General features: G+C 38.7%; 1 protein-coding gene across 7 annotated transcripts in view; it reads left to right on the forward strand.

The window, feature by feature from the left end:
* OXR1 (oxidation resistance 1) overlaps positions 1 to 14,494 on the forward strand; it is a 249,405-nt gene that overhangs the window by 207,198 nt on the left and 27,713 nt on the right. For all 7 annotated transcript variants that reach the window (XM_081952815.1, XM_081952819.1, XM_081952817.1 and 4 more), the window contains 4 exons: positions 1,363 to 1,544; positions 2,717 to 3,435; positions 7,366 to 7,531; positions 10,189 to 10,348. In XM_081952815.1, the coding sequence (XP_081808941.1) occupies positions 1,363 to 1,544; positions 2,717 to 3,435; positions 7,366 to 7,531; positions 10,189 to 10,348 (1,227 nt within the window). The remainder of the gene's footprint in view (positions 1 to 1,362; positions 1,545 to 2,716; positions 3,436 to 7,365; positions 7,532 to 10,188; positions 10,349 to 14,494) is intronic.

Below are 14,494 nucleotides of genomic sequence, written 5' to 3' on the forward strand. Positions count from 1 at the left end.
ATAGAAGTACTCAGTATTCATTAAATAATGAAATGATTAGATCACTTCTAGACATATACTATATTGCCAAAAGTATTTGCTCACCCATCCAAATAATCAGAATCAGGTGTTCCAATCACTTCCATGGCCACAGGTGTATAAAATCAAGTACCTAGGTATGCAGACTGTTTTTACAAGCATTTGTGAAAGGTCGCTCTCAGGAGCTCAGTGAATTCCAGCGTGGAACTGTGATGGGATGCCACCTGTGCAACAAATCCAGTCATGAAATTTCCTCACTCCTAAATATTCCACAGTCAACTGTCAGCTGTATTATAAGAACATGTAAGTGTTTGGGAATGACAGCAATTCAGCCACGAAGTGGTAGGTCACGTAAACTGACGGAGCGGGGTCAGCAGATGCTGAGGCGCATAGTGCGAAGAAATCGCCAACTTTCTGCAGAGTCAATCACTACAGACCTCCAAACGTCACGTGGCCTTAAGATTAGCTCAAGAACAGTGCGCAGAGAGCTTCATGGAATGGGTTTCCATGGCCGAGCAACTGCATCGAAGCCATACATCACCAAGTGCAATGCAAAGCGTCGGATGCAGTGGTGTAAAGGAGGCCGCCACTGAACTCTAGAGCAGTGGAGATGCGTTCTCTGGAGTGACGAATCACGCTTCTCCATCTGGCAATCTGATGGACGAGTCTGGGTTTGGTGGTTGCCAGGAGAACGGTACTTGTCTGACTGCATTGTGCCAAGTGTAAAGTTTGGTGGAAGGGCGATTATGGTGTGGGGTTGTTTTCAGGAGCTGGGCTTGACCCCTTAGTTCCAGTGAAAGGAACTCTGAATGCTTCAGCATACCAAGGCATTTTAGACAATTCCATGCTCCCAACTTTGTGGGAACAATTTGGAGCTGGCCCCTTCCTCTTCCAACATGACTGTGCACCAGTGCACAAAGCAAGGTCCATAAATACATGGATGACAGAGTCTGGTGTGGATGAACTTGACTGGCCTGCACAGTCCTGACCTCAACCCGATAGAACACCTTTGGGATGAATTAGAGCGGAGACTGAGAGGCAGGGCTTCTCATCCAACATTAGTGTGTGACCTCACAAATGCGCTTCTGGAAGAATGGTCATAAATTCCCATAAACACACTCCTAAACCTTGTGGACACCCTTACAAGAAGAATTGAAGTTGCTATAGCTGCAAAGGATGGACCGATGTCATATTGAACCCTATGGATTAGGAATGGGATGTCACATACAGTAAGTTCATATGCGAATAAAGGGAGGTGAGCGAATACTTTTGGCAATATAGTGTAATTTGAAAAGATTTGGTTTATTTTTGCAGGACGTTTGATTGTTTTTCTCCTTATCTTAGGGAACTGTCACCGGTGTGCTCCTAGTGACACCAAACAATATAATGTTTGATCCACATAAAACAGATCCATTGGTTCAACAAAATGGCTGTGAAGAATATGGCATCATGTGTCCAATGGAAGAAGTGATGTCAGCTGCTATGTATAAAGATGCAGATGGCAAAATACAGGATTCGTTACCCATGTAAGATAGATTAGTGTATGTATGTGTACATGTCTCTGTATGTGGGAGTCAAATGAAAAAAATTGCCTTTGCATATGCATGGCAGCTTTAGAAAGTTACTTTAGACGTTTTCTGATTTGACATGTTACCAGATTCTCATACCCTGTTTTCATGAAAATAAGACCTCCCCGGATAATAAGCCCAATCAGAGCATGAGCACATGCTCTAAAATAAGCCCTCATTGAAAATATTGCAACACAGCAGCAACCATGAGGTAACCAATCTCGCCACCTCGTACACCTCAAAAATAAGACCTCCACGAAAATAAGCCCAAGTGCTTATTTAGGAGGTCAAAAGAAGACTCTGTCTTATTTTCGGGGAAATAAGGTATTATTTACATGGATTTATGACCAGCTTTATTAATTACTTTTAATAAAATATTGGTTGTTTTTTGTGACACAATTATTATGTATAAGTAGAACTTTGTTTTATTGATTAGCATAGAATTCTCCATGTAAATTCTTCTCCATAGAATTTGCCCCAAATAATGGTTTCTTTAAAGCCTGTAAATACAAAAATAAAAATAGGAAAATTGTTTTTTTCACACAACCAACAGAAGTTAAATTATCTACAGCTACTACAACAAGAATGAGGAGTTCTGTCCCTCATAAGGCAGCTCAATGAGTTAGCTATGTTTGAATATAAGGGTATTCTATAAAGAAACCTTTCCTGAGCTACAGGTGTGCTAGAAATTAAGCTTTCTCCATTGTACCCCACACATTATGGAATACAATGCCCACAGATGTGAGTCTGGCTTTCTCTTTTCTAACATTCAATATTTTAAAAATCATCCTTTTTAAATAGGCTTATGGTACCTAGCTATTTTAAGTGCCATCCTGTTTATTTGTACTTGTGTTTTATGTAGTTATTAAATGAAACTGGGATATCTCTTTATTTTATTGTATACCACCCAAGCTCATAGAATTAGTATTATAGACACTTTTGCAATAAATAAATCTTGTCCACTGCTAATGAGGTGGGAGGTGGGGGGATTGTCTTCTACAGAGATATGTTGTATAACTGCTTAGAATAGTTATCAAACTGGTTCTATTAAAGTGATCCTAGTTTTAAAAAAAAGTTATGTGCATTTTGTTTTCTCAGGTTATAATACAGAGGTCTTCTTTACTTTTTAGTGATGTAGGTCAGTTATCTGTAAAAGATCTCTGCCACTTCAAGAAAATTACCAGAAGTAATACTGATGAAATGGAATTAAGAATGAGAGATACAGGAAATGATAGTGCCAGTACTGCTCCAAGGAGTACAGAAGAATCTCTGTCAGAAGATGTTTTCACGGAGTCAGAACTGTCTCCTATACGAGAAGAGCTCCTGGATGATCTTCGACAAGACAAATCTTCTGGAGCTTCATCTGAATCAGTCCAGACAGTAAACCACACTGGCGGAGAATCTGTAAAGGATATTTCAGACTCTGTTAATACTATTGGGGATGTAAACTCCAGTGGAGAACAGCCTTTGAATGATGGCAGTGCTTCTGTTAATGATACTGTGGACTCGAAAGCAGCGGAGGAAGCAATAAAAGTTCAGAATATTGTAGAAGGATCTGTTTCTGATGCTGAAGCACAACATGGAACATGTCAGGAACCTGTAGAAGGAAATGTACCAGAGGATGAGCAGCATTTGGATTCTGAAAAAACTGATTCTCAAAAGGAGGTCACAAATGAAGGGGAAACTGTGAAACTGCCAACTCAAAATTCTGAGACAAATACAGAGATGCTGCGGACGCTTTGGAAGACCCATACTATGCAACAAACCAAACAGCAGCGGGATACCATCCACCAGGAAGTGCATAAAGAAATGAAACACAAAATGGCAACAGTAGATGGAACTATAGAAGGTAAGAGTTTAAACGTAGTATAGTATAACCATAAAATTTCTCAATAAATCTTAATTATTCTTCATGCACATGGTTGGGAAAAATATTATTATATTCCCAATTTTATTGCAATCAAAATGCATCATGGGGTTATGCAAAATTCACTATTTCTGAAGGATCTGATTTCTGTGAGAGAAAGCAAAAGAGAGCCCAGTGTTAACTTTTAGCAACATTTTTTTTTACCACTGTATTGTGAAGGCTCTTGTCACTCTTGATAATCCACAAGAATCATCATAATTATCATCAATTCAGAATCCAATCTGGGTTGGTCCCAGAGACATGGTTGGCTAACGACTGGTATAAACAATAAAAACAGGTTATACAAAAAAATATAAAAAGTATCCGTCATCAGTTTAAAAACACAGAACCATAATCAGCTGCAGACTTCATTTATGTTAGCTCAGTGCAGCCATTGGAAGAACTCCCCATCGTTGCTGGAGCAAGCATGGTGGCAGAGCCATGTGTTCAAGGCCTTCCCAGAGGCTTAGAGCAGGGGTGTCCAAACTTGGGAACTTTAAGACTTGTGGACTTCAAGTCCCAGAATTCTCCAGCCAGCCATGCTGGCTGGGGAATTCTGGGAGTTGAAGTCCACAAGTCAAAGTTCCCAAGTTTGGACACCCCTGGCTTAGAGGGATGGTACAAATCTAAGATCAGGGATGGATAATGTTCCACAGGGCAGTCCCCATGGCAGCAAAGAGTCTCTTCTTGGGACCCACCATCTCTTTTGTAGATGGAACATGTAACATGGCTCTCCTGGATCTGGATGCTTTTTGATGCAATCTATTTGCTGCTTCCGTTATCTTCCTTGCCTAACATGCCATCATTTATTTGCATCACATTTATAAAATATGTCACTTTCTGCTAGCTAATCCTTGCCTCTTATTTTTCCAGCACTTATTGGTGGTTCTTGAAGTCCATGATATTCTCAGTAACCTGTCTCTATACCCAGAATTCAAAACATTTCTATGTCTTGGTCATTTTCAATGTCCAGTTTACCAACTATTTCTCCATTATTAGTTATTAAAGCTATTATCATAGCTTTAACTACCGTGTTTCCCCGAAAATGCAACCTGTCCCGAAACTAAACCCTTGCCACAATTTCCGCGTGGGCAAAAATATAAGCCCACCCCTGAAAATAAACCCCCTGGACAACCACCCCCCTCCAGCCAGGCAGAGCACCGCTCACTGACCTAGCGTTATCCCGAAAGCGCCAAGTTACAGGAGCCGGGGGGAGCGCTCACGTTGCTTGCCGCCTTCGGTATACCGCTAGGTTGGGGAGTGGCATTCTGTCTGGCCAGAGGGGAGAGTTGCCGGGTGGCTGCTCTCTTGTGAACTGGCTCCCGAAGAGCCGGGCACAGCCTCGGGCGAAGCAGCCATGAGGTAACCATGGTCACAAGCAGCCGCCTGGCAAATCCCCTCTCCAGCCGGGAAAAGCCCCATTCACTGACCTAGGGGGTATCCCTAAGGTGCCAAGCCATGTGGTGCTCTACCCGCCCCCCCAGCTCCCGCGGCTTGGCACATTCGGGATACCCCCTAGGTCAGTGCATGGAGCTCTGCCCGGCTGGAGAAGGGGGTTGCGCGAGCGCCTGTTTCGCCCGCAGCTTCACCAAGCCCTTGCGCAGCTCTCCCAGGCCGCCGGCCGCTGCTGCCCGCCGCCGACCACTGGCCGCTGCTGCCCGCCGCCACCCCGCTCCGAGCATAACTTTCAAACTCCAAAACTCGGAGCCGAGTCTTCCAGCATCGGCCGCTCTAGGAGTGCTCTCTATGGTGGGCCGGCTGCCGGACAGAGAGTTTCCGGACAGAGTCTTCCAGCATGGTTACCTCATGGCTGCTTCGCCCCTGAAGCTGTGCCCGGCTCTTTGGGAGCCAGTTCACAAGGGAGCAGCTGCCCGGCAGCCCCAAAACGATAAGCCCTCCCTGATAATAAGCCCAAGGGCATATTTCGTGGGGCAAAAGAGAATAAGTCCCTGTCGTATTTTCGGGGAAACACGGTATTTGGTATCTATTGTCAGAGACATCTTTATTTTTGAATTATGTAAGTTTGCACAAACTTGCCATCTTGTATTTAGCTCTAATTTACTGTAATAATTTAGACTCTTTTAATTCATTTATTACAGTAAATTAGAGCTAAATACAAGATGGCAATCCTATTCATTCCAGTCTCATTGCCTTCCGTATTTTAACCACTTTTCTCCCCAAACTTAATTTCTTTTATTTATTTATTTGTGTGTGTGTGTGTGTGTGTATTCTGGATAAATAAAACAAAGATATATTTTAAATTATCTTGTTTTCTCCATTAATCATGTTATATTTCTAGATCATGTAACACTTGTATTGTTGACAAAGAGCTGTTAGCACTTTAACTGCCTCTTATGCCATTAAAGTGTTTAATGGATGTTTCATCTGGGCCTGGTATTTTTGACTGCTGCTTTATTGCCTCCTACCTCTTACTTTGCAGTGTGGCTGCTTCTGAATATAGCATTGTTTCTACAAATGTTTCCGTTTTTTGATGCCAATTTTAAATATGTTTAATAATTTTTACATCTCCCCTTAAGCAAATCTTGTAGCATAGCTTCCACACTTACGTTTAAATAGTCCTACTTTTAACTATAAATTTCTTATGAAATGCTACAGTGCTGAAAAGTATTCTGTTTTTAAAAGTTACTTGTATCAGTGTTGATAGAATATGGTTGCAGCAAGATACACATACTGTAGCAATATGTTTCCTGGATTGTATTAGTTATTAGGACTTTTACAATCTATATTTTGTATTTAAAGACAGTCATCATCACGAAGTGGCTTCGTGCTTTTGTATTCAAGCTTATCTCCCCCTCCCCCTTTCACATGAAATTTCCTTTCTTCCTGAACAAAAACACACAAACACATAGAGCAATTTGTGAGAGCAGGTGATTTGCAAGTTTGGAAGTCTGCAGGTGATTTGATATTTGAGAGGATCATTCTTTAGAAATGTTTCTTCTTCTGGCCAATTGTTAGACCTTCAAGATAGGCAAAGGGTCAAGAAACAGGCACAGCAAGAGAGTCCAGAAATATTCTTCGTTATTAATTTATGGGGTAAAATAACAAAAACTAGTGGTGTTATTTTAGTTCTTTCTCAAGCTTTTGTTTCTTTGCCAGAGTCTGAGTAAACTTGTCAAAGTCTTCCCTTAACAATGTCAGGTCTACATTCCTTTGTGCTGATTAACATTGTAATAAATGAATCGTGCAACATTTGTTGTATGGTTATATATCATAAAAGTCAGTGGGGGTTAACTTTAGTCGCAGTTGCTTATTTAATTGTAGATAGAGAGCAGGACCTCATTTGTTGCCTCCTACGTTGTAACGCATAGTCAGGCAACTGGGGGTTGGGCCATAGGAAGCATAGCTGCCAATGTAAGGTAAATTGTCTAATAAAGGACAACAAATGCAAACTTCCTATGCTTAAATGTTTGCACTCATTTGTTTTCTTTTTTCCCCCTATAGGTTGGGGCTTAAAAAAATAAAGTCAATATTTTAAGACATGCAAAATACGGGTTTGCTTCAGCTCCCCCAAAATAAGAAATATGGGCCTGATTTTAGGAATTTTTGGTTTCATAGGTGTCTTAAGTCTCTGCTGTGGTTTGATAAATCCATTTCACTTTTTACTTTCCAGATTTGAGATCTGAAGCTTTGGGATTAGAGGAGATATAAACAGAGAGCTAGATGTTCACATATAGCCTTAACTGCCGATTACGCACCCATGCTCTAATAGCTAAAGTTAATATTAAGCAGAGTAACAATATCTAATCAGTTTTTAAAGGTGCGCCCAAATTTATCCAGTAATTAATTTAATATTTAAGAATTAGCAAAGCAACATTTCCAACCACCGTCTGGCGTTTTCTCTCTTTATAAAAGGTCCTCTAATAAAAGAGAAGAGAAGACATCGATTATACAAGTTTTTGTGTCTCAAAGTGGGCAAGCCAATGCGAAAAACGTTTGTATCACAAGCAAGCGCATTGATGCAGCAGTATGCACAAAGAGATAAGAAGCATGAATATTGGTTTGCTGTGCCATCAGAAAGGTAAGATGGATATTTTTTATGTATCTTCACTATAGGAAGACACTTATCTTTCCATTTCTAAATTAATATTAAAGCTATCTTCATATTGAGACAATTCCACATCCTTCTGAATTTAAAGGTTTCAGCTATACAAGAAATATTATTTTATTGCCTCTTACCATCAGTTTTCTTAATTCAGCGTGTGGTGGTTTTTTTTGCTGAATTGTTGCTTATTTCTTACTTGGTAGTTTCAGAATTTTTCTTGACATATTCTCTCTATTTATTAAAATTGGCCATTTGTTTTCTAGTGGATTAGATTCAAGTGAACGATATAAAGATTATAGCAGACCTGACTCCTTAATGAGATGCTGTTGCCTTATTAAAATGATCATCCCAGCAATGGATCATTTATTATGAAATTATATTGGGTTATGTTTTTTGTACTGTTTTCACAACAATAGTCATTCAAACTTTTGGGTATTGTGTTTTTATTAATTGCTTCTTTACAAATAATCTTTTCTTATCAACTAATCATTCAGCCACCATTCAGCACTGCACATATGACATTTATGACTAACCCTTGAAGTTCTGGCCATTACAGGGTCCTCGCAGTCACATGATTGTGATTTGGATATTTGGCAAATGGCTTGCAGTTGTGACAGCTCAAGTACCTTCTAGTCAGGTGTTCATCTTTTGTGACCTTCTCTGATGGCTTCTGTCAAGCAGAAGCCAGCAAAGAAGTCACTCTGCTAAGTCACTCTGCTAAGTCTTCCATAGACTTCCTGTGCTCATGCCAAACTGTGGCCCTGGTAACCTTATTTTTATATCTTTTAATCAGGCTGACCCAGTGATGCTGCCAAGCTTCTTTACCAGAGTTAGTTAAGTATTGGAAATTTGAGAAATTCATAGATAATAAGAGAATCAGAATTTCCATAGGTCTGAATCTTTTCTGAAACAGAATGTCTAGAATTACCACTTTCTCAGTGATAACAATAGGAAGAATTATTAATATTTCCTCTTATTGTGTTTCTCAGAAGCATTTGCCTGGGCACTCTGGAAGATCATGCCAGACTAGATGAGCAAACATCTGTCATGGCTGATAAGTTCTTAATATTGATTTCTAGTATCATGTATTTGAGATAAACAGGTCTTTCCTGTTATGCCTTTTTCTTCTAAAAAAAACCCCTTGAATCAAGCTTGATTATGTTGCCTAAATACTAAGCAAATCCTACCCAACTTAGCTAGTTGTCTAATCCTGCCAACTAGATGTGTTTTCCTCTTCTATTCACTTCTTGTTTTTCCTAATGAAATTAAGAAGCCCTTTTCAGAATTATAATCTGTTGAGGATGCCATAATCAGTACTAGTTATATGCTAAGATACTGAAAATATTGTCTACCATAGTTTTATCTTACATTATGGCAGTGTTTCTCAAATAGTGGGGCGCGCCCCCCAGGGGGGGCGCGAGGCTCCATAAAGGGGGGCGCGAAGGCTCCCTTTCCATCTGGGTGCAAACGAGGAGCCAGGAGCAACAGGCGGGGTCCCGCCACCATGTTCAACAGTTTTCTTTTCCTCTCCCCGCTCGCGTGAAGGGCATCTGCGCTGCTGGCGCCGTCCGCCGCTTGGGTTTTTTTTTCAAAGCACGGAGGATGGATGCCGCTCTGGAAGTACGCTCTATGGTTGTGGGCTGCAGATTGTACAACCATAGAGCGTACTTCCAGAGCGGCATCCATCCTCCGTGCTTTGAAAAAAAAACCAAGCGGCGGACGGCGCCAGCAGCGCAGATGCCCTTCGCGCGAGCGGGGAGAGGAAAAGAAAACTGTTGAACGTGGTCTATGAGTATAAATTCATTTAAAAGTCTCTTCATTCTTTCTGTCAACTTCCCTCTCCAGCCATGCAGAGCCCCATTCACTCACCTAGGGGCATTCCGAAGGCACTGAGCCGCGGGAGGCGGAGGGTGGCGAACAGGCGCTCGCGTTGCTTGGTGCCTTCCAGGTACTGCTAGGTCGGTCAGCGGCGCTGTACCCGGCTGGAAAGGGGGGTTGCCGGGCGGCTGCTCATAAGCTTGGTCACCTCATGGCTGCTGCGTTGCTGCCCAAGGCCATATTTCGTGGGTCAAAAAAATATAAGCCCCTGGCGTATTTTTGGGGAAACACGGTATCCCAAGGAACAGAAATAGCATTTTAAAAAGTCTTTTGAAAATCTCCAAGTTCCTTGTATCTGGTGGGTGTTATCCTTTATCTAAAAGGGTTCGAACTTTGAAAGATTTTTTTTCACTATTAAAGTTCATAACATGTCTTAGTTATAGGAAACATTTGGACTGTTTTTTTGTTTGATCCTGCTGATAGGACCCTACAAGGAAAGGATTATATCATATCATTGCAGTTGTAATTGGATTTGGAACAATAATTGTTATAGACAAATGATACTATTTACAGTCGCGCGCGGGGGGGGGCGCGAAATGTTTTCTTCTTCCTAGGGGGGGCATGACAGAAAATAATTGAGAAGCACTGCATTATGGAATAGACTTTATATGAGTATTCTTTCCCTTGATTTTCAAAGAAAAGCATGAGTAACCGACAGTGAAAAGATACAGTGAATTACAACTTAAAAAACAATATTTCCAACTTAGTGCAAATCTGAATGGGTATCCATTTATTTTTCATTTTCCCTTTCAAAGGACTGAACATCTGTATGCATTTTTTGTTCAGTGGAGTCCAGAAATATATGCAGAAGATACAGGAGAATCAAATAGAGAGCCAGGATTTATCGTAGTAAAAAAAATTGAAACACAGGCGGGTGAAGATTCAGTTAATGAAACAGCTATTAAGGAGTGGGAGGTAAGTAAATGCTAGTTATCAACTTTAGAAAACACAGCATTTGTTTAAAATTGTTTAATTTCTACATGGAGAAGTTTCATCAACTAATATTGTTAAGTAAAAGTTGCAAATACATGTTTATCTAATGACTGCGTAGTTTAATTTTTCTTTATTGTATAATACCCTGGGTATCCCAGTGTATAATGCAGTTTGCATTTTGTGACTGTAGCAAAGGTCAGGCAGCAGTTACATGTAAAAGTATGTAACAAATAGTTTGCTTATTTAAACATGAAAATCCAGTAGGTTAGGGGTGATTTGAAATACTAACAAGAGCAATAAGCATTTTGCTTACCATTTTTTCATTCTTAAGCAGCTTTTTTTCAACAGATTATTGGGAAAGAATTGGACATTTCTCAGTTGTTAATACTGCTTGTTTTCTTACCCAGTAAAATAGCTCCATGTTTTTCTCCAATTTATAAACATTATCTCAGACATGCAATTATTAATTTAAAAAATAGTATTATTGTAATATACATTATTAATAGAGGATTTTTGGCTTAAATTATTACTCTTAAGGCAGTTTCTGCATGCATTAATATAATACAGACAATATTGCAAATAAAAAATTGATATGGATATAATGGGTATTAAATATCAGAAGCCTGAGAAAGTCTCTATTTTCCACAATAATAATTCAAAAGCATGCCTTCCTTAATTTGCATTCATATTTTAAACAGTATAATTTTATGTACTGTGTAATATCGTGTGACTAGCTTATTGTTCATCTTTATTTTAAAGCCATTTTTCAAACTCAAACACACTTCAACATACATAATACAAAAATCACAAATTAATCACAAATTAAAGCAAAGATCCTAGATAATCTCGAATCAAATCAGAAGTTATTATGCTTGGTGCTAATGGTATCTAAACAAGATTGTTATTAGTGATATTATTTTCACGAAATTGTGAAATCCTCAATTGCCACTTGGGTAGTTCAGGAATTAGAACAGCGTTACAGGGGGAAAGTGCAGGATGAATGCCTTGCCCTATGATTCATATTCTTAAGATATCAACAAAAGGTCACAAAAAAATTACAATTGCATATAGCAGAACTGAAGAGATGCCAGACCAACATGTCACTGCAGTAAATACACCCCAAACCACATAAGGCCCAGGAACATACCCAGAATGCATGCGTACCAAAGTTCACTGTCTTAAGCCATATAGAGTAGGTACTCCAAATGATTGTAATCAAGTAGGCAGAGGAGTATACAAGCATGTAGTGAATACAAAATGGTCTGTAAATACATACATGATTTCTTAGTTATATATACGTATTGTTAGTTATAACAACAATAGGAACTTAGAAATAACTTTAAACAAAAAAATTGGTGCATGTGGAAAGAGAGTCAACAATGTCAAAATGATGGGAACAACCAGGCAATCAAAGACATGCCCATTTTAATGTGTAGGGCAATGGACAAGTGGCAGAACTTTGATTATGTCAATCACAGCCATAATTTTGATACCTTGCATAAATGTGTTGCTCCCAATATTCCCATTAACCAGTCAAATGTCCATACAACAATCTAGAAAAAAGCCACATTATTATGTTTAGATTGGGTATTTGTGTTTATTCTGTATATCATCCTGTGACCCAACTATTCACTTGTCAGGATGCTGAATTTTTAGAATGCCTTTTGAAAATACAACCTGTTTTATTTTAAAGACATCTTAAAGCTTAAAGAAGCAGAAAATGCATAGAGTGCATTTGTAAACTTAACCACAGCACATCAACAAAACCAACAATGCACTGATAATTCTTTATATTAACACTTTGTTTCTTTTACCCATGCTGTGAGATTTTCTTCTGTACTTCAACTTTAGCTGTTCATAGGTCTTTTATTTTTATTGAATTTGGGTTACAATGCTACTTTCTTCCTTTTCTTCCAGGATAGATTAATGGTGATTCTTAATTAATTGTTTGCTGGAACAAGATATTCTTGACACCAGGCTTTCAACTATTCTTAAATTAGCAGATTCATCTCAACTTTTATTATTTTGGAATATTACATTTTTGTACCTGGTTAACATTTGGACTGGAGCACTGTCCTAATCCATTAATTGCAAGATTCCTATTCCTAGTGGTCTCAGTGTGATGCATTTGTTATTGTTTATTCTTCATTAATAGGTTTAAGTTGTTAGAATCAGTGAATGTAAGCCTTAATTTTCCTTGTAAACCTTGGTAATACCATTTATTAACCTCTCCCAATATTTTTAGAAACTTCAGAAAACTTTTTATCAATGCTGGGCTATGGTAATTGAACAAGATTGGTAATAGACAGTCTGGGAAGAAAAGGTTCTTCTTTATAATTCTTAATAATATTTAAGACAAGACTATAACTGGGACAAAAAGCTCTTTTTAACCCAGTATTAAGCATTGTTGTTTTCTCCATCAAGCTATTCACAGAAAAAGTAACTCAGAGGTCTATGGCTTTTTTTGTCTTGTAGCACTTTTTTTTCTACAGTTCCATTGTGGTAGAACTATATAATTATACATTTGCTTAACAAAGAGGGAGAAAATTGCTGTGTATCCAAAAGAGTTTGGGGTGGACTTCTGGAGAAGAAATGGTGAACTGGGGACAGCTCTGCTAAAAGCATTGCAGCAGAATGAAGAGCTTTTGAGTGGAGAGGCTCTTTGGTAATCTTCTCAACACAGGAAGACTTAAGATTGACCACAAGTGCTTCAGACAGTTGTTACTCGCAAGCCACAAGACAGAAAATGTCTGGCTAATTGAAAGTTCTGCAAGACAAGGGATCCTGTTGAAAGTGCAGTTGAATCCTCAGAAAGGACTTTGGGGTAGCATAGTTCTTTTTCTAAAATTGCTTGTTAACTGCTTTTTAACTGTCAGGAACCTTTGGATTAATAAATCTAAAACCTCCAGGTGAATTTCCTTCAAACTTAAGGAAAAAAGCTTTAAAAACAAGTTTAAGGATTTAAAAACAAAATAAAGCAGAATACATAGTGAAAGGGTATGAAGAAGTTTGATTTTTGAAAGTTACAAAAATGTTTGAAATGAAAGAAATTTGGAACTAATTATAAAAATCCTTCCCAAGGGAAACTGTTTTTGTTTTGAATTTTTTGAAAAAAAAACTATGATTGGATGAGACAGGATAGGAAACCAGAAGGAAATAAAGATTACAACTAAAGGAGAACACTTAAATTCACATTACTAATACAGAATGGAGCAAAATAACATTAGATATATTGGCTAATATTTAATAACAGTGGACCCAGCAGTTAATTTTAAGAGAGTCTTCTTCTATAGATAGACTGTGTTTAAAAGATGCTACTGAAGAAAGAACAAGTTTCACCAGATTGATCTGAAAGTGGATTTAAAAATGACTGGCTACAAGAATATGTAAAAAGATGCTATACAAACAAATGAAACCATCCATTTCCTTAATAATTAAAAGGGATACACAAATAACAAACCAAAAGAGTGATCTGGATAACTTTCTTATATTTGATTTACAAAAAAGATTTATTAAAGTTTTGAAAATCTTGTGTGAGAAGAAACAAAGAAAAAATAAAATTGAGTGTAACATTATTTGAAGGGACTAAAGATCAAGATTGTTAAAAGTATAAGGGAGGAATATAAAGTTGGTTTATTTGATCAAGGTTAAAATACATGTTATCTCTGATAACCCTTAGTAGAATTTGGATCTACAAAGTAGTTCACTTTCTCCTAGGCGCTGCTTGGAGTGTCCAAGCTTGGGTTAACTTTAGCTTGCTGCCCAAGGACTGAGTTTAAATCTTTAGTGTAGCCACGCCTCCTGCTCCCTTTGGACGTCAGTTTGAAAAACTCAGTTGCCCTAAAAGGATGTGTTTGAGATTTCCAGTCCTTGAATAGCAAGCTGGATTTCTCCTAATTGCATTAGTGTAGGCTTTTATTATTTTTTTCCACTGTGGTAGTCTTAGATAGATCTGGGTTTTTTGTTTTTTTTACCAACGAACAGAGTTTCCTTCGTCTAATTGCTTCCTCATGCGCGGACCAGGCTGCTGGGAGCATTACAGTCTTCCTCGTTTCCACGAGGCTGTGGCAGCACCGGGAGGCTTGTTAGCAGCCGCTGGTGAGCCTTGGAGTCAGATAGGGAAGTCAG

Source organism: Natrix helvetica (genome assembly GCF_964273705.1).
Source record: "Natrix helvetica genome assembly, chromosome: 4".
Lineage (NCBI taxonomy): Eukaryota > Metazoa > Chordata > Lepidosauria > Squamata > Natricidae > Natrix > Natrix helvetica.